We start from the raw sequence: 26287 nt of genomic DNA, 5'->3' as shown, positions 1-26287 counted from the left end.
AATCTGTTTCTTACTGTGAAGTCATTACCTTCCCTGAATGAACACATGTGGTTTTTATTTTCTGAAGAAAAATAATTTGTATAAAAACCTGAATGCCGTCCGTTGTTGAGCACTCTTATTAAATGGGAATTGACTGTGTGATGAGGTTAGGTGCCCTGCAGTGAAAGCCTTGCAGGTGCCATTTGTCTTATGTGGTTCAGACTTCCTGATTCACAATGTCGTGTGGAAAAGCAATATATCAGACTGATAACTGTATGTTGAAACAACAACAGTGAAGTCCTTACATGCTAATAACATTCTGCACTCAGCAAAATGTATGCACATTACATATTGAATGATAACGTAATTATCTACATACGTCATACTTTACACAAATTGCACAATCCGTAGTGGTTTCCTAATGATATGCAACACATTAATTATCCTATTGTTATAATTTAGCTAATGCCCTCTCTTTCCCTGTGTCTTTATCGTTAGTTCCCCCAGAGGATCCAGTCATCAGTGGAGGGCCGGTGGTGAGCCTAAGGGCGGGTGACCCACTCAATCTGACCTGCCATGCTGACAATGCCAAGCCGGCAGCCTCGATCCTCTGGATCCGCAACGGAGAGGTCCTGAATGGGGCCATGTACTCCAAGGTAAGCATAGAGGTGTGTGTGTGTGAGAAGGTTACATGGTGGCTGTGCTTTCTATCTCTATGCCAGTGTGTTTTTATCAAAGTAACCTGAGATAAGGAATGAAGACACCTGTTACATTACATTTTTTGCATGTCTTCCTTTGCTGTAAATAACTGCTGCAAAAGTGCTTAACACCCGTGAGATGTTTCGGAGTGACTGCTTGAGTCATTGGTGGGCGTTTGCCTCAACATCCAAACTGCTTTTTGAAATGACATCCCTTGAAAATCCAGGTTGTGTTTTGATTGCAAAAAAGAAAAAAAGAAAAAAAAAAAGAGAAGTCTGGCCTTTTTTCCCAGTAAACAAATCAACTCAGACAAGCAGATGGCGAGATCGGGGAACTATCAGTGACTTCACGTTTCTCTCTGTTTGTTTGATCTCCTTCTTCAGTGGCATTTGTCTCTCTTCATGTTCCCAACCTGTTATGAAATCTACTATGTCACTTCCCATGCCGGAATCTGCCTGACCATTATTTTACAGAGAAGTCTGATTCTCACTGACAGATCACGTTCCCACTTTTGATGCCATTGCAGACAGTCGCCACTGTTTATGCCAGCCGGGTGGGGTGATCTCCTGACCCGATAGACTCTTGACTGGTATTCACCCTTAAGGCTAATCATGCAACCCATGCTGTCATATTCTATTTTCTATTTAAACAAAGGACCTAAAGAGATCAGGCACTTTAGAGCACTAACACCTCCCCCGCCTTCCCTCACTCCCTGCGCTGCCTCATCCCATTATTGGCTTTTTTCAAAGAGCAGATAAATGTCATTGATTGTACGGGGGTACGGCACCAGGCCGATTTGAATAAAGCGATTGCTTGAGGTGCCGCTTGCTAATGGTGGGCGGAGAACATGTTTCCTGTCTTCACTTCCTTTCAGAGCGAAGGCAGATTTGAGGACATTCTGTGCTGGTAGCTGATGGATGCTCACATGTCTGCTCAGAACCCAAGCATGTCCCTACCATTAAAAAGCAATGGGTTGGAATAAAGGAAGATGAGTCTTTTTTTTTTGGGAGGGTCCAAACAGCAGTAGGGGGACATTTTGTAAGCATAATCATCTGCTCTGATGGTCCTCTCATATCCCGCAGATCAAGAGGACTAATGAGAGCAGATGTGGTGGAGGATTCACAAAAATGGCTTTCCTGATGGTGTCATATCTAATGATAGTTCTGACCCAAAGATAATTTCCCACTAAGGCCCGCACAAGCTCATCTATATGACCTCTTAGGAAACTATTTACTGGACCAGTGGTTTAAGAGAGTGTATGATTAAGGCTATCGCTTAGCAAAAATGTGTGTTGGTTTTACCATATAAGAGAGTCACTGAATTGCACAGCTTATCATTAGTGAGGGTAGCTTTCAAAGGACAGAACTTTAGTATATTATGTAGGGGGCTCTCCAAATAAATATGTGGCAGAAGCTTTTCACTGTCGGGTGAACGGTTCAAATACCAAGACTAGCTGTGAAAATGTGGGCAGAGGAAATTAATGAATAATGTTCTCTCTTCCCTCAAACACTCATCTCCCATCTGCTCCAGTGGAGCTGCTCAGTGGCAAACAGCAAAGGACTGTTTGCAATATGCAGCCTCCGGGTCTGAGCGGTGGTTTGGAGGTGTGCACACTTGCTGTATGAGATGTTTGCACTGGAATGGTACAACAAATTATTTGAAAAAAAAACCCTGATGCATTCTCCTCCCCAATCTGCTACATTTTTTTTCCTGAATGCTCTGGTGGAAAGCTGAGAGGTGAGCAGGAGACTGGGGAGTTATCTCAGTGTTGGGAGGTTTAAAAAAATAAAAAAATAGTGACATTTTTATGAGCTGTTCTTGCTGGCAAGAGCAGAATAGTGCTTCTTTTTTATTGTATACCCTCTCAGCTTTGCAGTGAAATGGCGTTGCTTTTTAACATCTGATAAAGTTTCAAAAGTTTACATGAAGCTGCTACTATTGATGGATATAAAAATTAATTATCGCTTTTCCAATCCTAGGTCTTCGCTATGTTTCCACCCCTCTGTCTTACAAGTGCTCAAAGCAGACGATATCTACCGCTCAGTTTCAATATTTTCTCTCTTTCTTCCTTCATAGGCGTTCTTTGTTATTGGAGCTCTTTTTTATATTTTAATCGTCGCACCCATTTGAGTAGTAGGATGGGGAAATACTTACAAATAAAGTTTCTCAATTGAATCTGAGTGGTCATCAAACATGTTCACTTTTATTCATTATGAGATCTATATGGTTTCCCCAGCAGCAGAGGAGAACATTAAGTCAATGAGCTTTATACTTCCAACATTAATATAATTCACTGTGCCAGTTTTAAAAGATCTCAAATGATTTGGCAAGCTAATTAACCTTATTCATTTAGGATTTAAAATAAAATGTATGACATGAAATATAAATCGCTTAATTACTTGCTTTTAACAACTTTTTAAATTATCTTTAGAGGTGGCTTATGTTAAACAAAAGAAACCTATTTAACCTCAGTGACCAAAGTAAAAAAAAGGCATATTGTCCCTTCTGCATAAACTTATTGTACAATGTAAAAGCAATCAACTGTTTTAGTGAAATAACCCTTGTGTCGACCAGAATTATGGCTAATCGAATACGACCCAGAGATACATTTGATATCAAATCACAGGTGTGTTGGATGGGTGAGCAAAATATTAATGATGTATGAGTTATTAGCTTTTGCTTACTTGGAAAATTCCATACATCTCATAAAACGTTCGTCCCAATTCTTAGTTATATTTGAAAAAGCTTTATCATGTACAAATATCTGAAATACATTCATCGAGACATTTTCCTCCTTACAGTGTTTTATTGGCCTGAAGACATTACAGCCAATTCCAGCAAACATGTATATTACTGTGGAGTAGTACAATATTCTATCCACTCTAATATTCACAAGAGCTTACAGGATATGGTGAATATATGGTGTGAGTTTTCTAACCTGTTATTTGCTAGTGGTGACTCATAACTCACTCCATTAGCAGTGGAGTGTTTTTTGTTATGTATGTAGATATTTTACATTTATCTGTGCATGAAATTTGTGTAAAATAGCTATATCCAAATAATGTTTAAACTTGAATTCATGGATCAGCCGCACTGTTCAAATAGGTGAGTGGAATAAAGGTTACAGTGCCCATTTAGGGCTAACAGTGAATTAGCTTGGCTGGCAACATATCAAGTGTTATTCAGTAATTAATCCATTTGGTGCAGCCGTTATTTTAATTAGTAGATAAACCAGATGGATAGGCTTTGTGAAGCCACTGGCTGGTCTTCTACTGACAGGTCACCCTCCTGTTAAATGAAAGTTGAGCTTGCCAGTTATAGCTTTAAGTAAAGCTAGCTTAGCTAGCGTTGTGTTGTGACAATCTGTCTCAATATAAAACCACAGTGACAAATAAGTATGGCACCGAAACATGATTCAAAAATGTGATAATGGCGGAGAGATGATGTAAATAAGCACAGCCCATACCCAGATTTAAAGCCAGCAAATATCACACCCACATTTAACAGGTTGTCAAAAAGAGAGCGCCAGTGGGATGTCCTTGTTGCACAGTTTATGCTAATGTAAATCAACTTGATAAGCAATAGGTTGGCTTATTTTCCCGCTTTCTTTACCAAGCTTCATGCCTTGAAAGAAACAACTATTTCGGTCTCAGTCGTGTTACTTTTTCCATTCCTCTCACAGCGTGGTTAAAAGTGTTCTTCACATAGGCTCCATGCAGTGATATGAAAATGTATCAATTTGTAATGTAGCATGGTGTTGAATTCTATGCAGCAGCCAGCGAACCCCCCTTCCTAAGATTAATGACTTCAGACAGGTCCAGAGCTACGAAGGAAACAATCCTGATTGTGTCACAAAGGATATTACATTGACATATCCCACGTCTGACAGCTAATGCGTTCTGCTTTAGAAGCGACTCATGCACCACTCTGAATTTTATCACAAGGTTCCTCACTTTCAAATGGACTTCACAGGAACATGGATGGCATCTATAATATCCTTTTACTTACAAAATGCTTATTAATATGCAAGAAAAAATATGTTGTTTATCTTCAATCTAATATTACAGACTTTCTACTGCAGAGGTAGCTTTAGGTACTCAAATTATAAAGTGGTTGGATAAAAAGATTTCTTTTGAAGTGTCTGGATGTCTGATTTTACAAGTTCAATGACATATCAATTATATTATTCATAATGCAGTATGCTTAACAGAGGGGCATGTAGTTAGATTACAGTTTCAGCCTTGTATTAAAGTAGAGAAATGACAAGATAATTACCATTTTTTGTACATTGGCAACGCACCTTATTTGACTCTAATGATGAATGGATATTGATTATGGTGCTTGAAATATATATGCTGCTTAGCATTTTTTAACTTTGTGAGATAACTTAAATATACAGTAATGTACCTTGCTGCGTTTCAGCCATGACATCTCAACTTAGTTTGAGTTCTAGAACTTTAATCTTGTATTTAAGCCTTGGAGGAGTGTTGGTTTGCAGACTAAAATGTCTTATATATATATTTTGATGTGTGACATGAATATCTTTCCTGCAAGTAAAGGAAATATCCATGAAGCAATCCATACATTTGTGAGGCTAATCCAAAGGCAGTAGTGCAGTAAAGCAAGTCCCGCGAGCTCCCCCTGGTCAACAAAGCACTTCTGTTTCTATTTTAAGAAAACGTTTGATGCACTCCACTATAGCGAGGGCCTTCTTCTTCAAATACACAAAGCAACAGTGAGCCTCCTTTAAAGATATGGCAGGGAAATGCATCTTGACTGTGTGGTTGACCACACTGTGCCCCGTTGCCCACGCAATTTGTTCTAGTCAGTGACTTTGTTCTGCCCCGCACTGGTTAACATAGACTCCCAGCGCCTTCCCCAGAGCGTTTTGGGGAGAGGGAGAGCTACTGAGAGATACCAACCGATTCCAGATGGCTTCCACAGCGTAGGGCTCAGAGGATGAGCGCTGAAAAGAAGATTGATTTCCTTTGTGGAGTATGACAAGCCATGCACTAGAGCGCAGCTCTCCAGACACACAAAAAAGGCAAATAAATATATATCTCGCCTTTTTTTTTTTTTCATATCAATCAGCTTTGCAGTAAAACTACAGGCTAGAGTGTTCTGAGTTTGCCTGTGGTCCCCCAAGGGACAACATTTCTTTTTTTTTTAAATAAAAGAAAATGTGCGTATTCATGAATTTGCTGCTGTTTTGTTGTTTTTCCCACTTTTACATCTTCTCGGTCAAAGCTTATCTGGTGAACTGTTTGTTACATATTTTGTCTCTGTTTGTATATCATTTAAACACATTAGAATTTCAAATTGGATTTGAGCTATTAAGGATACAATCCAATATGGATTTGACTCTGAAGTTTTTTTTTTGCTGTTTTTAGTGTTTACCACCCAAAATCAAAATAGTTGTTGATTCTGTTTATTGATTATGAAAAAAAGCCGAGGTCTCAAGCACAGCAATCGATAAGACCAGTCAACCAACCTCATGGTAAAGATTTAGAGGCCGATAACATTTCAACCACACAAACTGCCTGCGATGTTCGTGCCAACTTGACTCAACTTTGCTTTACTCTTTGCAGACCTTGCTCCGGGACGGCAGGAGAGAGAGTACAGTGAGCACGCTCTACCTATCGCCTTCCAACATCGAGACAGGTCAGCAGATTATCTGTAAGGCCTCCAACAAGGCAGTCCCCAACGGCAAGGAGACCAGTGTCACGATTGACATCCAACGTAAGCTTACTCACTTCTCCCTCTCTGTCTCTTTGTTTATTGCTGTCAGTGTCTCTCCCGTCCCTTTTACTCTTCAACTTCTTGTTACGTGATTGTTTTTTGAAGTCCCTCGGTTAGCAATCAGTGCAGATGGGAAGGGGGGGAAAAAAGTCTGCATATGGCATGCATTACTCAGTATTTGAGGTATTTCTCTCATGTAGAGGCGTGAAACTGTCTGTCAGGCATACGTGACTAAACATCTAGGATTCATTTTAGGCTCTGATGGATATGTATAATTGGTTTCCATTTTGCTTTCATGCCATGTAGGTGGGTGGATGGATTGATGATGCATCACTTTTTTTTTTTTTGTTCACTGTGATAAAATATCAAAGGTGCTGTCCATGTAAAATGAATAGGATTGTCTCTTTTGGTTCAACTACCTGCCTGCGGTTGCGCTCTGCACACTGTCTGCACATCTTGTATTTCCTTGCTCTTGCCATCAATCTTTTTGATGAGAGCATGCACAATTCCCGTCTAACACAGGCAAAGTAAGCCCAGCGTGTAAAACACATTCAGCCTCAATTGTCAGGGAATCTTTTTTCGATCAAGCATCGTTCACAGTAAGAGAGGGGCTTTGAACAAAGGGATTTTGCATCACTCACGGCCCCTTCAACACCATTAAGTATGACTAATAAAGCAGAAAATGCTATTTAGAGAGGCAATATGACTGACGGCTCCATTCTTTTCATTATGTGCACCGCAAGAGGCAAGCATGGCAAGAGCGGCCACGGCACGATCAGGCCAACTCAGGCGCGGGAGTAGAAATGATTAACAGTTGCTAGTGTTTGCAACCCTTGCAGTTTGTCCTCGTCATATTTTTTTTGTCATGCAGTCAGAGAGGGAAGTCTTCCCACATGTAAACTGATTTGTCACCATGTATAATGATGTGTCTGTGATAAATGCTCGCCATCACAGCATCATTCTCGCTTCTGAATGTATGATTTAACCCTGAAAAATGAGTGCAGCAGATTTGTAATTAGCATTCCAAAATGTGCTCTTTACACAATTACAGCTGCCGACAACATTTTTTCACAGTGTGAGATCAAACTGAGCGACAGCAGAGACTAATTGTCGAGATTCAAATTGTCTCCCACAAGGCTTAGCCTCTCGTTTACCTCTCTCCCTCCTTCTCACTCCCCCAGCCCCCTCCTCAGACTTGTCAGGTAAAGTGTTCAGCACAGTTCAGCAGAGCCTCCAGAGTTTGTACCACTTTCAAATTAAGCTTCTCCTGAAATGAAACGTGCTGTAATTGAACTTTGATTCATTCGTGTTGGGCATCAATTTGCTTAATTTCAACGCCGCCTTATTCGATTACAAGGTTCTTGGCTCAACAACAGCATCTAAAACACTGCATGTTAATTAAACACAGACAATGGAATATAAACTATGATGCAGATGTACTCTCCATCTGCACTTTGAGCACAACACTGTACTGTAGACACATGCAGCGAACACTAGATACATGTCTACTGCATTGTATGAGTTGTGTCTTGTAAAGGTTAACTCAAATCTATGTCCATCTTTTGCTTTAGATTGAGTACGTTTACTACGATAAAATTGTGAGAATGGAGAATTGTGAGGTTGGGAATCTGGAAACCACTCATGAATGCATCGCGCATTGCAAAGAAGAAGTGTAGTGAGAGGCGGTCTTTCTGTAACAATAGAAACAGGTGCAGGATGAATAAATGATGCAACACCGGCAGGCATAACAGTAGCAGATTAAACTTGACCTCCTTCTCTTGAAGGACCAGACCACCATGTTCTGGATAGGTCTGGCGTGTGCATTTGCTCCTCCACAGAGGGCACTGGCTAATGGGGCGGAACGGGGGCTCGGCTTCTGGTGCACCAGCCTCAAATGTTTTGTCAAAAGAATCTTTTGGGTTTTTAAAATACCTTCAACTTTGTGTCATTTCCCCTCAGTCTCTCTGATTGGTCAGCTAAACAGTGAAGCTAAATGTAAACTCTACTCTATAGTATTACAACAACAAAAACTCCAAGCTTTGTAATGTTGTTAACGCCAAAATCCCCTACCTATGTTAAAAATGGTATCATCAACCAGTTAACGCCTCTTTTTAGGTGGCAGGAGTGAAAATGACTTATACTCAACACTTGTTGTGGTATGGTATTTAAGAATGATTCGATACAAAATAGGATGTAGGCTCCACAGGACGATCTCTTCCCTTGGCAACTATGTTTTTCTTAAATGATATATAGATTTGTAGGCACTTTATTATCTCAAAAGGCTTGAAAAATAGTGTGTATAGGAAAATAGGAAACAAAACTCCTCGGGTGAGCATGGCCCAGACCTCCTTATGCTTGAGCTGAGCCCTTAATGCGTACAACGTCTGACTCCGCCGCTGTGTGGGAGGATAACCAAGTGGTAAATATTGATGGGAAGCTGCTGTTGTCATACAGAGAAGGCAGCACACAAAAGCTGTGTCCTAACTCAGGGGTTGGATCCTTCAAAGGGTGCAGCCAACTGAGGTGAGGCCTTAAAGGCTCTGGACGGTCTAGATTTTTCAATAATTTCCAAATGTCTTCAAAATGTGGCTTTCTTTTGATTCTTGGTTTCTTGGAGAAGAAATTAAAATGGAACAGGCCTTTTCTGTGTGTTATGACATATACAATCTATAGTTATAGTGAGCAAGGATTAGTCAGGATCAGCACAGAAATGAGCGTGCACCTGGACAAGACAACTAACGGGGCAAATAATAAATTGAGATTGACTACATTTAATAACACGTTGTGCACAAATTATACACACACCGAAATATGCTTTCGTCAAATCTCCCCTTGACCAAATGTTGTTTTGCCCTGATAACTCCACAGCCAAAACAATTAATACAAAAAAAACAAATGTTTGTACTTGCAAATGTTCACAGTTCTCTTGGAAGACTTGATTTTCATATTTTCATATTCCAGTAAAAAAATCCAATTTAGAAAAAAACAGCTCAATTCTATCATCCAAAATACAAAAATAAAACCATGACCCTGTACTGTCATAGCTGCTAAAAGAATATATTTCACCAACAATGAATTGTCAGAATCTGTGGTAACATTACTGTTGCTCACCACATAAAAACATGATGGGTTCATCTATGGTCAGACAAAAGAAAATGGCCAGACAAGAGAGCATGGATTACCTCTTTGGAGCAGGAGAAACAGAACAACAAATGTTGATTTATTCTGCCCACTATTATTCTCTCTTATTGAGCCTTTCTCAGAAAAGGTGAAAGCCTTCACCCTTCAAGGCAAAGGTTCTTTCAGGCGCTCCATGTCCAACGTTAGCTTGTAAATGTCTTCTTCACAATTATGCTGTTCCCTCTATTCTACAGCAAGAAGCAGTTCAAAGTCAGAATGTAACAGCACTGTTTAATAATGGTTGGCAGCACAGATGTTAAATATGTTATAATATGAATTGGTCCTTGTACTGTTGTATATGATCAAATATTATTCATAGTCCTTGTGGCTTCTGTTACACTGAGGTCTGTTTGGGTGCTACTTCTTTTTGTACTTAATTCCATTCATGTTTGCATATTCATCAGTCAAAATGTAGATGTAGATCTAATGTAATCGGTAACATTTCAAGCTTTCATCTGAGAGTGATTATTTAGTTTGGCCATAGTTCATGCATATAAGAGAAAGCCCTAGAGAGATGCAATGTTGCATAGTCGTCACGTTTTCTTCATGTGCACATTCTGTATGTTATGTGATTCTCCAAGGCTGGGCAAAACAAAATGCTGCCTGCTTCAGTGCATCTAAATTCTTAATATAGACTTACACTAAGCATGAATAATTGCCATCAACATATAGAGAGCTATGAAACTTGCCATTTGCAAAAAGCTAGACTCTAAATTTAGAGATTAATGTCAGTCTCCGGTGAACGGCTACGATTAGTCTTAAATTGGACCTCGTTGAGGGCCGGATACAGTAAGTTGCTGAGGCTAGAGTGCACACTACAACCACTCCTGTCCTTTCAACATCTCATTGAGTTCCATGAAAGTCCCTTTGATCTTTGGGTAGAGCTTTTACCCCATTTTTGGTCAGGGGAACGAAGTAAAAAGTGGAAAGTGCGACCTGAGTGCTCCTAGGTCCACTGGTCTATATTAGATTTAACTTGCTGAGTTACATGAGCCTTCAAGTGTCGTTTAATTTGACTTTTCCTAATCATAAGTAGGAAATTATGAGTCGACAGCAAACAGAACACGGTTAATACCTTGCAAATATTTCTCTGGCATTGTGTGTTCTGGCTCTATCTTGAAGATTTAGATTAAATGTATGCTGATGCTCTGATCTGATATCTCTCTGTAAGACAGAAAATGAGTTACTGTCTCCAAATGGTTGTGTATTCCCTGAAACCGTGGATACTGAGCATTTACACTTTCTGAATAAATGTTGGTATTTTGGAATGCATGTCTCTTTGTGTGTAGTAGGTCTCAATATTCAGAATTAATAGTGTCATTTATTTTCCTGCCCAGAGTGTTGAAATTGACGGTATTAGTGAGATAATATTAATGGGATCAAAAGTAATTAAAATCTTCTCAGTCTGTCTGCCCTTCTCAACATTTCGTATTCCGCTCACCTCTAAGCCTTGGTGCCCTTTTTTTTCTCTCTGCTCCATCCTTACAGCAATCCAAATGAGAGTAATCTAAACACAACCCGGCACATAGCTCTATAGCTTAAACCAGCTTAAAATCCAATGCATTCCACACCGGTATTTTCTTTTATCATCACTTTAATGCTCATGATTTACATCCACCTCAGCATTTTCCTTCATACAGAAGTTCATACATAGTTATCTGACCAAGGGTTGGACAAATTAGCATCTAAATACAGTATGTACAGGTGATGTTGCCAAAATGAGAGGGATTTAAAGCCAACTGAGGTGATTCAGACCCCTGGATAGACTGCTGAATTCAGTTGTCCATGCCAGTCCATTAGCAGACTGTAATTATTTGATAGCTGACGGGTGGCTACCCCCTGATGCTGTTTTCTCCAGCAGCATGACTTAACTTGCATTATGCCTTTTCGACTTTAATCACTAAACTCCGCTACCCTCCGGCACAAAACCACTGCGGTGGAATATGATTCTGATGCCACAGTTTCATCCTACTCGTCCTCAAATATTTTCTAGTCCAGCTGCATATCTGCAGAGCATTGCCCCACATAGAAAACACGCTTTCAAACACGTAGTGGGAAATGAATGCGCTAGGGACGCGCAAAGCCAAGGTTCTCCATGTGTTTGCATTGCAAACCAGCTGAGCCATGTGGGGGGAAAATGAGTGCCATTTGTTGAGACTAATTAATAAAGAACATGCAGATGTGCAACTGGGGAGGATTTGTTTTCGGTTGCAGCTACATGCTCTCCCTGCTTAATCAAGCAGATAATGGCAACTCCACGTGAAGGCAGATGACAGAATTGGAAAGTGAGAGGAAAAGAGTGAAGGATAATGGTGAGAGAAAAGGCTCAGAAATGTCTGTACGTGAGATAGCAGAACATCTGCCTTCATTAAACTGAGTAAATTCGTTGATGTTCCACGGTTGAATATCTCATAATCAATATGCTGGACCTCAGGCTCGCAGTCAGTCTGTTCTCCGCTCAAATATTCCACTCAGCCAGCCACCTGACAGTGTGCCCATATCGCTAACGCTACATAAGCCACGAGTGGATGGCCCACAAACAGCTTCCCCATCCTTCAGAGGCAGCCGACATTCCTGAAGTTGGGTCCTGCCGGAGAACAGCTGTCTGCGGTGACCCAGAGAGATTGGTAACAGAGCTTTAAGAAAGGGGAAACAACAATTTATGTTGGCACTATCTCCAGGAAACAGAGAAGTTGGAAGATTGTTCCAAAAACACCATCTGGTCTCCACTTTGAACTAACCGATCAAAAGCTGTCGGCCAACTATAATACCACCCCCCCATTCATCCTGTTGTTTTCACTGGAGCTCTGATCAGCCTACTATCCCCGTTTCACTCTACTCATCTATCCCTCCCCCTCTCTATCCCTCACTACCTCTACCTCTTGACGAATTGAAGAAACAATCTTGCATATTGATGTAAGGTTGCATCAAATACGCTCACACAGCAACTCATGTACTGTATTTATGCATCAGAGTGGCAAATTGACTTCTCTATGAAGTAGACGTCATATCTAATAGGTTAAAGGTTAAAGAAGAGACAGCCCCTGATTCCCACCCAAGACCTTAAGCAGACTTTTGACAGTTGCTTGTGGTTTTTCAAGAAGTTACAACTATCCAAGAAATTACTAGTCTGACATAGAAATAGTCATCATGACATTACTGAGGTCTTTTTATAAGTCTCAGTCATTTGAAAGGAACATTAATTAAAAGCCGGATTGACAGTAATGAGCATTTGTGTCCTTAGAAGTATCTTGGCGGGAAGACCAGAGAGAAGTGTTGGCAGGATTGAAAAGTACAGTATAGGAACACTTTTAGTGAGAAAGGCTTGTGAATTAGCCTCTACAATTAGCTTCTACATACACACTGTGTCTATGTGCTTCTTTCTGTACTCTCCAGCTTATTTGCTGGATTTGATTACCAGCTCTACCGCCATCACATCTGTCATTTTACCCCTGAGGTTCCCTCTGCAAACGTTTTTGTCCACGCAATTAGCCAGTCGCGATGCTGCAAACACCTACTGTGCTCAAGGCATGGCTAGGTTTTCTGTTTTAATAAGACACCCACATGCCCTTTCATATGAACACAAACCCTCCTAAAATACATGCAAAATCACGGACACAGAGAGATGGCTGCTGAGTACCTGGAGAGACTGGTTGCTGGTTCACTGTGGCCTGCAGTCTTCCAGGATTCACAATGTTGTTGTTTTCTTTACTGGCCTGGGGAGAGATGGCACAGGTGGAGCTCATGGATTTGAAAGTGGTGGGGTGGTTGGGATTGGGGGGAGGGGGGGGGACATGTCTCCTGATGGGGAATTCGGTATGTGTGTGAGTAGGAAGGAATATGGCACCTGGACCACCCCCCTCTCTGGGGCTTTGTGGCAGCTGAGCCAACGCAGAGCATCTGCACAGCCACAGGGTAAAAAGCAGTTTTTCCTACACTTCATGCCCCCTCACACACACACACAGAATCACACTCCATAGCTATACACAGTTTTTTTTTTTGGCTTCATTACAGCGGTGTTTGTGTGCTTCTTTAATTCTGTGTGGATCTCCGTGCCCATCGATGCTATTCATCCAAATCCAAACACAGTCCCCAGTTAGTACATTAGTATTATTGAACGCAGAGCAGATAGACTCAGTACACCTTTGAAACAGATGGCTGCACCACCATCAAACCCAGAACCAGCTCTTTCCCTATGTGATTAATCTACTGCCCATGATGCCTTACCAGTATGCCCCTGGTGCCAGAAATGGCACACAGCTATGACGCTGTGGCGGAAACACCCAATTCACACGGATAACATTATACAAACTATTTTATTAAATAACACGAGACACACATATTGGTTGATTGCATGGAAAGTTAAAATGAGAAAGAAAGATGTGCTACCATGATGCACCTTGTGTTTGTTGACAGCTCTTTTATAAAGAGAATTGTTTCTTCTCGGCAAGAACACTGATCAGCTTGATCAATTTTCCCTCGCTGCATTTGAAGCTCCCAACAAAATACATACCAGCCTCCTGTTAGAACAGACTACTTGAAATTAATTTTCAGAGTCTATGGGGAAAATAACACTTTGTTACACATGGGATGGGATTGATATGGAAATGAACACGTATCTTCAAAAACAAGCCCACCTTTGTCAATTAGGATAAATGAAATTGTTTATTATATTTGCATAATCTGTATGCTTGTTATTCTAAGAACTGCTTTACTGTTTAATGTACTGTATCAACAAGGTTGTTCGTTGTTTTAATAGCAGTGGTTTGCACCGTGGACTATTCACTGTTTTAAAATTGCCATTTACCGAAACTCATTATCAAGTCAAGTTTGCCTTTGATTTTCTCCTCATAACGCGGCTAATGAATATATGAGAATAAAAATACCATGCTCTCTCCCACACCTGTGAAATACGCTAGTGTTATTCAGCAGCTGGGCCTAGACCTCCTTGGTGGCGGGAAAGACGATAACAATAGGGCATCAAATTATTCAGCAGTAATTGCCTATTATTTGGGAGAAAATGCTGCCACAAACTGTGATAAGATGTCACAACTGTTCTAAATGCTGGCACAGTGTGTTGTAAACTTATCCGAATAAAAATAGTCTGTCCTTGTGGTTTTAAGTGAAACATATTTACCGACAGTACTGTATGTGTGGTACAGCTGCACAAAAGGCTTTCAAATCACTTTTGGGTCACATTTGGAAAATGTAGTTCCCCGAATAAAACTGAGAGTGTATTTTGCATGTCGGTGTGTTAGGCTGTTTTCTTTAGAGGTTGCATGTTTTCTAAACTATTTATAAGGTGTCTATTTTGTCTTCGCTGCCAAATGTCTGCTACATTGTTTTTGTTTTCTCTCTCTCTTTCTCTCTCTCTCTCTCTCTCTCTCTCTCTCTCTCTCTCAGTGAGCTTTAATAAGCCACAGAAAATGTCAAAAACATTGTGTTTGTCTCTGTCCTACAGTTCACTACAGGATGTTTGAGGAGGCTGCCAGATATGTAATTGGTTGTCTTTGTGTCTCCATGTTTTTTTTTGTAGATCTCCCACTTGTCAATCTCTCAGTGGAGCCTCAGCCTGTTCTGGAGGGCAACATTGTGAAATTCCACTGCTCTGCAAAGGCCAACCCTCCTGTCACACTCTACAGGTGAGATCATAAAAATAAGTGTTTTGGAAGCACAAAACGTGGACGATCTTGTCATGTGAAAAAGGAAGAAAAGGTGGTACAATTAACTTTAAATGAGGTGTTCTCGGATCAGTGTTGCTGGTGGATAATGCATTTTCACATTAGGGTTAGGGGGTCATTAATCATTGCCAAGGATCATCTCATGATGCCATGACACCATTATATCTGCCCACAGTTTGGGATGAAGAGCAGAAAAAACAATAAAACGCTTTCATGCTGATAAAATATAATGAAAACACAGTATACCTCAGAAAAAATCATTTGGGAAACCATGTACACGGCTTTGTTGCACAGCTGCTTGCTTTGTGATCATATCATCTCCCTTGAACATTAAATGTCCATCAGCGTGTTGCAGGAAAGCTAAAAAAACATAATGTTTATGACATCTGATGAAGCTGTCAAGGGTACAGCTTTTCTGGGATTGGGTTGTGCTCCACAGTATACAGTCGAAAGACAGGTTTTCCCCCAGGGGTCTGCTCTTGTTTTTTATATGTGTGTTACAGTAGTGGTTGGAAATGGCTGAAATGAAATACTTTAGGTTTAAATTGAAGCCCATGCTTTATTTTATCTTTTTTTAAATCACTCAAATGTCCCAAAAATGGGATTTCACAAGTGAAATGATTCTCCATCGTGAGGAAGGATGAAAACACACATCTTCACTTTCATACGATGCAGAGCTCACTCTAAGAAAAAATCAAATATGCCAAAATATTCTTCAGTCTGATGAAAAAAAAAAAAAACAGTGTGGTAACTATAATCATTGCCTTTTCTAAAGTTGACAATCTGTAGTCTAAAACCAACAGATTACAAGAATCATATGTAAGGGAAAATCTCCTGTTCAGGGTCGTGGGGAGCTGGGGCCAATCCCAGCTGCAATTGGCCGAAGGCAGGGTGCACCCACAGTTTGAAGACAGACAGACTATTGAAGAGTGATATATATGTCCAGACATATATAGAGACAGACAACTATTCATGCTCACATCCACGGGCGATTTTACAGTCATCAATTAACCTAAGCTGCATGTCTTTGGAGTGTGGGAGGAAGCCAGAGAACCCACAGAGAACCCACGCTGCCATGGGGAGAACATGCAAACTCCACCCGTCTTGCCCGGGAATCGAACCCCGGGTCCCTCTAGCTGTGAGGCGATAGTGCCAGCTACCACACCCCCGTCCGATAAATTCCTGAATGTAGCTTCGCTGCTTTTAATCTCTGTGTCAATCCAGATGGTCTTTCAACCTGATGTTGTAACATCCTTGGACAGAAGGGGTTAAACAATCAAATTGTAAAGTTTGTGGGCCAAAGAAAATATATCTGCCAGCTGTAATTGGTTGTTCCTTCTCCCATGACATGCGATGAGCACTGCAGTGTTCTTAAAGTTCAACTATTTTTATCTTGGGGCACAGCCATCCATCGCACCCTGAAAAAATAAGCGCTTGGGAACACATGCGCGCCGCGTGGTGCCGCTCCTGCCTTCCGTGTTCAATGGCCCCGTCCAGTCTTTATTTCATTTTCATTACTTTTGCTTACAGTTTTGAGAGAATGTTTTCAGTTTGGCTATTTTGTAAAGGTTGTTGACAAAAAACAAACCCATTTCATTTTAACTTCAAATTGCAACAGCAGAAAATCTAGAAAATGTCAAGGGATTCCATTATTCTCTGAAGCTATTACACATTACAAATATAACACCTTTCATAGAACATCAACAGATGGCTGCCAATTTCATGCTCCAGCTAACCTTACAGACCTTTTACTGTATTTACTGTAAAGGTATCACCAGATATTGATATTTGAAAAACTCTCTCTCTCTCTCTCTATATATATATATATGGGGTTTTGTAGATTACCACAAACATATTTCTCTATATCCAAGAAGCTGCCGGGTCTTTCTTCACAGCTGCTGGGCAAAACTAAAAAGGAGTCTACACAGAGCCGATGCAGACACCTGCATAGATTAACATCACAACATATTGTATTTGTTATGGGAAAAGTGCAAGCGAAGAACAAGTCTGATTCACTTGCAGACTCGACGGGGGGGTTAGCCAATTGTGGGTTGTATTCATTCAATCATACATACAGCAGTGGTCGTTGCAGACACACCTGGTGGACTACTGAGTGCACCTTTCTAGTTGTACATACATTTTTCACTACAGAATCATCCACTATGTACACAAGTCCTGATAAACGTGACTAGTATTCAAATGAATGGAAACAATTGTATAAATAATGGTTAATTCAAACACACAAAGCAGTCCCATTTCCTGGTTCCATTATAACCCGAACCACTGAAGATACAGTTGTAGAGGAAACAAAACAACGGCAACAAAATAAACACAAAAATTGTTTGACAAAACAGTCTTCCTTATGAAATGCTTACCATAATGTCCTGTTCCTCATCAAGATCAAGTATTTTCCTCTCACCCATTCCCTCTGTTAATTAAAGCGTTTTGATAAGCATTCATAGGCACATTCTCAGTTGTTAGAATCAATTTAGTTTCATCTGTAACTGTGACTGAACAACTAAATGGACGGTAACGTTTTCTTACTTGCGTTACCAGTGATTTTTCAAGAGATGATTTTCTGTGTGGGAGGTTTTAAAAACCTGGCAAAAAATAAAATAAAAGGAATGAAATCGATAGCAAAGAGAATTGGCCGGCTCTGAATCTTGTAATGGTACTGGGAAATGAAATGGATGTACAACACACTCACAGGTGGCAAAACAGAGATGTTGCCTTTTTTGATGGATTCTGCCCTTTTGAAAAAGAAAAGGGGGAGGGAGCGCAGTGATATTGTGGGAAAACAAGGTTTGTATTTGATTGTGTAGGTGCACAGCATAGACAGGACGTCTATTCCGCCAGCAAAGGGATTTCACCTCTATTGTTAGGAGACTGGATCAATGCTGGAAGCAGACTTCTCCTCGGGGTATCAAAAGCTAAGATGCAATGGCAGTTGAGATGACTTTTTCTTTTGACAAACTACAGAGTGAAAAATGGGTGGAGGTTGAAGCTAAAGGAGAGTAAAACTGCTACTTTCCCACTCTGTAATTTCTTTCTTTTTGCTTTCTCTGTTCTGTCTGGTTCTGTCATCACACAATCCACCGTAGGATTAAATACTATCACACGGACTAATGACTTTTGATACTTCAAGGTTATACTCTCCACCAGTTCCCCAGTTTCATAGTCTCCCATTTAGATTTATCTGCAATTTACACAAGTGCTTCAGGACTCCCGCGCACCATTGGAGTTCAGGGCATGGAAGACAGGGGATTTTTGGACCTCATAATGCCCCTACAAATTCCCCCTCTATAGAGCAATAACACAGAGGAGAGCAGGAAGCTGGTCAAGCAGTGTGGGGCCATTTTTCAGTGCTAATACACTCTGTCTACCCCAGATCAGATACGGCACAAGGACAGAGTAGTTCTTAGACGGATGGCCTCTTTTCCATCCCCAAGAGAGTCATCCATTCCCAATGTGCACTGTGCCACTTTGCCATCCTACAATTCAATGGACACTTGAGACACAGACCCAAGATAGTGGGGGCACTAGTCAAAGGCACGGTGCTTTCTGCTACCTGCAACCCCTTGTGATTGCCACACTGGCTCGATAAATCTGAGTTTAAACGTGCACATGGAGATAAGATATATTTCCACAGACACCTGAACCTTTGCCAGGACACAGCTCAAGGGGTGAGGAAAGAGGGAGGAAGTCAGGGGATCGGAGAGGGCCTGGTGTGGTGGAGTCGGTCGTTGGAAGAGAAGATGAAAGTGGTGCTGAAAGTGTAAAAGAAGTAAGAGTAATGGGCATGCGTTTCGGTCGGCACTCAGGGAATCAACACTCTCTGAGAGGGAAAGACGAGTGGGTCGGAACATCTTCATTACTGTTTATAATGGTAGGAGGGCTAACTGGCATACATCACAATCACTCAACCACCCTCTGATGAAGACACGGAGGGTTTCCTTAGATCCAAACAAGAACCCACCAGAGAGAAGAGAAAGAATAACAAACAAAGCAAATCAGGTCCCTCGTCTGCACACACATCCATGCACAGAGCGACAACAAAACCCCATCCTTTGCAACATTCCAATCCTAACCACACGAAAATGTTCAGTGTTGTTGTTGTGTTTACTGCTGGGTTGTTAGTTTGCTTCTGACTGACACAACAATCACTATACCTTCCCTCTTTGCAAGCTTTGGAGGTAGCTAATTGATACATGCCACTGTCTTGTTTTTGGACAAGACTATTATTCGCTCCATTATTATTGGCGCTGCTGTCACAAAGACGACCAAATCGCCACATGCTGTTGTGGCTGGTAGTTATATCGTATTGTAATTCATTCCCACTGCTGCTCAGAGTATTTACAGTCCATGTCTCTACTGCCTGTCCCTCCCCTCTTGCGCCATGTGAAGGCAGTCTGTCCATTGCTGCAATGGACTCAACCACTAAGCTTTCGTCAAATGAATGTGTGATGGTGTCACCAATATGCAAATTAGTGTATGTAATCTGGCGACCTTTAGCAACTAATTGAACTAGTGTTAGCTACTTTCATTGGAAAAAAAGTTGGCAACACTGCACCGGACACAGTGCATTTTATTTTCCACAGTTAATTTGATTGTTCAGCCATTTCCGCTACTCGGGATAGCAACTGAAAAGTACTTCGATACCCTTTGGTACCTGGCGATAGCTACCGGAGAAGATAAAAGTGTTTTCCTCTTCTCTTTCCTTTTTGTTCATTTTACTGGTAGATCGTATCCAGTGGCAGACTGACTTTTATAGTGAGCGCGAGGCTTATTGGTAACCAATTTTAACTGAGGTATTGTCATTATTCCATATCTATTACACCCAGCAATCAACATTTACTTCATAATAATAAGTTAAAGAAAAAAACCTTTTATGGTTATTCCCTTTTTTCCCACATGCACTTACATGTTCCTTTGCAAAACATAAACTAGCTCTGTAATTTAAGTCAATGTCAAAATGACAGCACGTTATAACTAAACCTGCATATTTATTTCATACTCCGCTGAGAATTCAATACTCATCACTTTCAATATGCACGTATGGGAGAATGGAACGGCGCTGCGCTGTGCTGTAACCATGCTGATAATAACTGTGGGGCCTGATTTACTGTGGCTCTTGATGCTGATGGCCCAGATACCTGCCTAATTTAATTGTTACTGTTTTATTGCCTTAATCACATTCAGCAAATACAAGAATCTCCCCCCCTCTTCCAAGTCTCCTTCATCCTCTGCTTCGATTAACGGCAGACCTGTTTATCTGTATAGCGGTGTTAGCTTACGGACCCGTGCGCATGTGAAAACATACACCTTGTACACTCCCGTGTTTGCACACATAGACACACACACAGAGAGACACTCGAGTGTACAGGGCACACACCGTTTGTCTGAATCAAATCCCTGAATAGGATACAGCAGTATAAAGTGATTCAGCTATTGAGTAAGCTTGCGCTGGCCCTTCTCACCTCCCAAAGGGAATGCAGGTGTTTGTGTTACCCTGGGCCTGCTATGTTTAGACATGAGTCTTGGACAAGGCCCAGCACACCAACAGAGCGCCCAAGCTCCCTGCAGACGACAGCATTCTGTCTCTGCTCCTTCTAACGGCGTCAAGGGCTCCCGAACCTGGCAGCCACAAGCTCATCTCGGAAGCAGCCGGCTGCCCAAACATCTGTCCTCACCCCGTTACAACTCCTACAGTATGAGCTGGTGAAGTGTAGTTGGAAACAGTGACATACTGATACATTATGCTTCATTGTTGTCATCGTCATAATTGTCATAATATCACAACCATTGCTGATGTATGACAGGGCGTGTTCTCCGCCTCAAGGATAGATTGTTTTGTTGCTGATTCCAAGAGCAAGACTGAACTCTGTGATACTCATCACCAGTGTAATTTGCATCATGATCATCATTGTCATCTTCGTTGTTGTCGTCATCGCCGTCATCAACGTCGCCCTTCTCATCTCTCTTCCTCATCATCGTTATCATTGTTGTCATCCTAATAATCGTCGTTACTGTCCTCAGCATGATTACCGCAACCGTCGCGAGTATAATTAATACTATCGTCATCATCTTTATCATCATCGTCGCAGAACATTCACCATGATATTTATATTCAGAGACACACTGCTACATCAACATCATCATCATTAACATAATCCCTTCAACAGTACTTTAACCTTTTAATATGTTTCTCACACCGGATTTCCTGTGCTATTACAATATATTGTGGACATGATGATAAGACTTTGCAGATTTTAAAAGTGTATACACTACTCTTTTCCGAGGCTATGCATGGTATGCATCTGTTCATGCTCGCTGACAAACAGACACTATATGAGTACTACTACCAGTTATGTAAAAGGCCAGACAGGCCAAAAACACCCTTCGGCCCTATTTTCAATACTTTTGGAAACACAGGTGTTGCAGAGCTCTCAACTGTAGTTACACAAGAACACAACCCTGGAAAGATCTACAGCTGGAGGGAAAAAGCGCAAAACGATCCCATGAAGGCCAATTAGAATTCTGCTGCACTTCGCTTACTGATTGAATGAGGTAATCTGTTCTCATTTAAATGATAGCATTTCAGTCAAGCATGGGGCCAGCTTAGTCATGGAAAACAAATGAGTTCCCTACCCCGTGAAAACTGCTCCCAGTACTGGCAGGAATATAAAACGGAGAAAGGCACCGGTTCCATTGTCATTGTTTTCATTTGCCACATCAGCATGCAGCCACATCTCTATTGTGGAGGTTGGCAGCGTTTAGATGCGTGATGCATTGTATCTCCCACAGCAGTGTCTAAATTTCCCAAAGAGATCCGCAGATGCCTTCGCTTCACTTTTATAAATGGGCCTTGTCTGTTGTAGCAGCAGAGAGCCATCCACACCACGCAGAGCGAGACACCGCTGCCCGTGACATCATAAAAGTCTCACCTAAACACGTACGGAGTGTCTGTGTCCCCGTCACAGAAGCTATCACTCACAAACACAAGCAGATGTTCTTTATGTGATCCCGCGTCAATTTATTAACATCAGCTGTTGTGTGTAATACAGTCCGTGTCAACCAACGTCTTCATAGGTGGGGGCGCTACCCATTTGTCATTCTGTGATTTGTTTTTCTTAGCTGGCACTCTGTGCTGCTCTCTCTGCCTGGCATAATGAGGAACGTGCTGTCTGCTCCGAGTCACCAGGGAGCTTGTCACAGCATGGAGGGCTGCCACAAAAATATGCTGAAGCCAGCACAGAAATCCTTCCCTAGAATGATGATTTATTCACACGAAAGAGTACTATTGACATAAGGAAGTGTGAAAACCTGTCTTAATGCCTTTTCCCCCCTTTCCTTCAATTTCTTCCCCCGTTTCTCACCGTCTCTCCTTGCTCTGCCTTCTAATCCTCTCACCAGGTGGGCCAAGGGAGGAAGCATAATCAAGGAGGTCTCCGGAGACACATATGAGGTCATTGTGGACCACTCCTTCTTTACCGAACCCGTTTCCTGCGAGGTCACCAACCCGCTAGGCAGCACCAACATCAGCCGCAATGTTGACGTGTACTGTGAGTGGCTCCTCAAGTGATGCTGCACGCCTTTCAATAATGCCAGCAACGTGATAATGCATAGTTATCGATTTTGACTGTCTAAGTGTGCTTTGACACTAAACTCCAAGAGCTGGCACCATCACAGCTGATGCATAATTATGGCTGTATTGTAGAAAGTCAATGATGTTTATTTCAACAGTTGGTCCTCGCATGGCGGCAGAGCCTCAGTCCTTGCAGGTGGACCTTGGATCTGACGCTGTTTTCAACTGTGCCTGGACTGGAAATCCCTCTCTTACCATCGTGTGGATGAAGAGGGGATCTGGAGTGGTGAGTTTATTGATTGGCACTGCTACAAAATATGTTTACATCCCGTCACATACTGTGACTTTCAATAGTTTTAAAGCTGCTTTTCTCTGGTAAAGCGTGTTTGAGACATTTTGTGATTCTAGCTCCTCCATGGCTTATATGAAGTAGGTATATACTCATGTCATACAGCCATGTGTTTTGAAATGCCCATTAGACCTAAGATCTTGAGGCCATTACAGTCCCAGCCACTTGGTGACCCGCACAAGATCTGTTGATCTGGTCCACAAAGATTTAGACTCATTCCACCTTTCCTTTTGTCAACATCAAAGACCAAAGCCAACCCCTTTACTCCACTAGGCTCAGACCCTAAATTGGATTTTAATAATTGAGGAGAGGTGCCCTTTAAGGTATAAAATTGTGCCTTTCCTTCTCCCCATAACATTGCCTTGTTGCTATCTCAAATGCAAAGGTGCCTTTGCTCTAACTGCATTTGATCATCTTTGACTTTTTCTGCCGCAGGTTCTTAGCAATGAAAACCTCCTCACACTGAAATCCGTGAGACAGGAGGATGCTGGGAAATATGTTTGCCGTGCTGTGGTCCCGCGTGTGGGAGCAGGGGAGAAGGAGGTTTCTCTCACTGTCAATGGTAAGCTGTATTATTGATATGTCTTTCACACAGACAGGCTCAGATGCACACCCACAAAGTTGTCAAATGCATACACACGCAAGCGTGAATCTCGAGGTCTGGGGTCAACAGCGACAAAAAGAAAGCAATTTGTCACAGGAGTCAGTCTTCTGCCTCCTCTGTGGTTTACAAAAAGCCTTCCATCTATAAACTTCCAACAGAATATGCGGCTTTATTTTTTGCCTGTATTTATTTATTTGTTTGTATTTTTTCAGAGTTTAGCAGATTCTTGGAGACACGGTTCATTTTACCAGGCAAACGTAGTAACAAAACACAAGCCATCTCACTCACACACACACACACACACACAAACACAAAGCACAAGGATGTGGCACATGCAAATGAATTTTCCTGACAAACAAAGACATTTCATCACCTGTCATCATGGTGAAGCCTCTAAGTAGAAAAAGCAATAAATATAGTATTAGTCTTTGAAAAGATACGGTCACACATTTCATAAACAGGTGAAATGTACTTAAATGCTAATTATATTCTGCATGAGGCACAGGGAAGCTGCCTTTTCTGAGGCACTGACTGACTAATGAATTCCAGCCTTAGTGGGGGACCTGGCAACTCTCAAACAAATGACTTCATTATAAGCACTTGATATTCAGGGTGCATGCTACAATGTGGCAGAGGTTCTTAGTTGTGGGATTTACATGTGTCTTATTTTCCCAGTGTCCATCTGAAAGAAAGCTGGGCCAAAAAGAAAAACAAAGAGGGTTTTAAGAAGCTGGAGAAATGATGTTGCGTTGATGCTGACAGTGTATCACTGTACATTTAGAAAGCATACAAAAGAGTTTGCCTGTAAGCAACAGTGGCGCTGATTCGGGGATGAAGATACATCAAGTAACAAACAGTGTGTGCAAAGATTTTCTTTTCAAAAACCCCCGACGTTAGCTTTGCATATCAGAGAGAATGGGATACCAGTATTCCCTCCAGCGCAAGATCAGAACCGTGACTTTCTATGAACTGCAATGAGCCCCCTCCCCCTCAGCCAGGAATTCAGTTGAAATCAAGGCAGAAGAGGCGTAAGAAAAAAATAAATCATGATTAATTCTATTGTCTCCCATTCTGTTGAACCTGTACTGGCATCCTTTCTGCAGCCTTTATGTGTTAACAGAATACATAACATCCAATGGACCAGTTTATTTTGATGCATCTCTGTTCTGCTCATGTAACTATGGAGAATGTGTTGCTTTACAAAACGACGCTACAAGAGAAAGAAGACGGATTGCTTTAATAAAGATTATACCATAAACACAACTCCGAGCACACTGGGAAACATACAACAAAAGCTGAAATGGCATGTTTAGTGTCTGCAGATTTCATACAAGCAAGCTCTGGATGTCTTCCAGTCTTTTTTTTCATTTGCTTATATCCCTCCTCATTTCTTTTGTGCCTTGTACCTCGCTGCCTGAATTGGTATTTGACATTCAAGAGCCTCCTTCCTTTTTACCCTTTTGAATAATTGAAATTCATCTCTTTTTTTTCCCAACCCACATGAGGAATCTTGAGTCATTTCTTACCCGATCCTTGAGGCGAATCAGATTGTAAAATTTGTGAAAGTGCAAACACTGCGGTTGAAGTAGTGGCGTGTTGGGGGGGGGGGGGGGGGGCTGTCTCCTGAGGTTCATTGATTGTCCTGTGCCACTGCCTCAACTGCAGATGAATGTGAGCACTCCTTATACCTCTCATCAGCCTATAAGCCCTACATCACTGGCACTCAGCAGAACTCAATTGTTTCTGGCAGTGAATAACTGACATCACGGATGGGCGAGCATTTGGGGAGGACGACCATGATACAGCAAATATCGGGCAACGCCGTGCATATTCAGAGCCTTCACGACTCGACGATGCACATTTAAATGTTTCTCTGCTGTTTGTCTTCCCTGCAGTTATCCCCCGACTCCTTAATGCCATCATTTAAATGACATGTGTTTATAATTTGTCATCCCCTCTGTCTCTCTCTTCTCTGCCGTTGTGTGTCACTTGCTCCCACTGTGGCGTACCACATAGGCATGAGGATTCCTGCTTTCCCTGGGGAAGAATGTCATTTAATTATAATCAAACAGCTAGCAGGGGAGGCCGTTTGTGTTTAAGTCACTAATGGATACACATTGCTTACTCCAGTCAAACATTTTCCGAATGGTAAAGCTCCTCATCATTTTGTACGTGGCCGTCAAGTGGCTACATCATGCATGAAAGAGGGCTCTGCACGTCCATGCGTGTGATTATTTATACAGCATGCGTGGATTTGACCAGAGTCCTGCAGAGGTTGGAAATGAGAGAAGTTATCTGACACGGTTCAAAGGCTTTAGCTTGTGTCCCCTTTAGGACCATATTCATGCAAAACATACTAATGAATATATCTACAAGCGTGAGTAGGTCTGCATTTTGTGTTGGATAAAGCAGGATATATAAAATCACACATGTATGGTACTTCGGCAGCCTAGGGAGAGATAGTCCATTAC

The 26287-nt window shown here is 41.6% G+C and overlaps 1 protein-coding gene across 4 annotated transcripts in view; it reads left to right on the top strand.

The window, feature by feature from the left end:
• Nucleotides 1-26287, top strand: part of kirrel3b (kirre like nephrin family adhesion molecule 3b) — a gene marked incomplete at both ends in the record, with an annotated part of 148500 nt that overhangs the window by 108211 nt on the left and 14002 nt on the right. For all 4 annotated transcript variants that reach the window (XM_079166548.1, XM_079166547.1, XM_079166550.1 and 1 more), the window contains 6 exons: nt 478-635; nt 6267-6417; nt 15134-15239; nt 22692-22840; nt 23022-23149; nt 23648-23774. In XM_079166548.1, coding sequence (XP_079022674.1) covers nt 478-635; nt 6267-6417; nt 15134-15239; nt 22692-22840; nt 23022-23149; nt 23648-23774 — 819 coding nt within the window. The remainder of the gene's footprint in view (nt 1-477; nt 636-6266; nt 6418-15133; nt 15240-22691; nt 22841-23021; nt 23150-23647; nt 23775-26287) is intronic.

The sequence above is a fragment of the Pholis gunnellus genome, assembly GCF_910591455.1.
Source record: "Pholis gunnellus genome assembly, chromosome: 9".
Taxonomy (NCBI): domain Eukaryota; kingdom Metazoa; phylum Chordata; class Actinopteri; order Perciformes; family Pholidae; genus Pholis; species Pholis gunnellus.
Note: the sequence above shows the minus strand (reverse complement) of the source record. Positions and strands in the feature narration are given on the sequence as shown.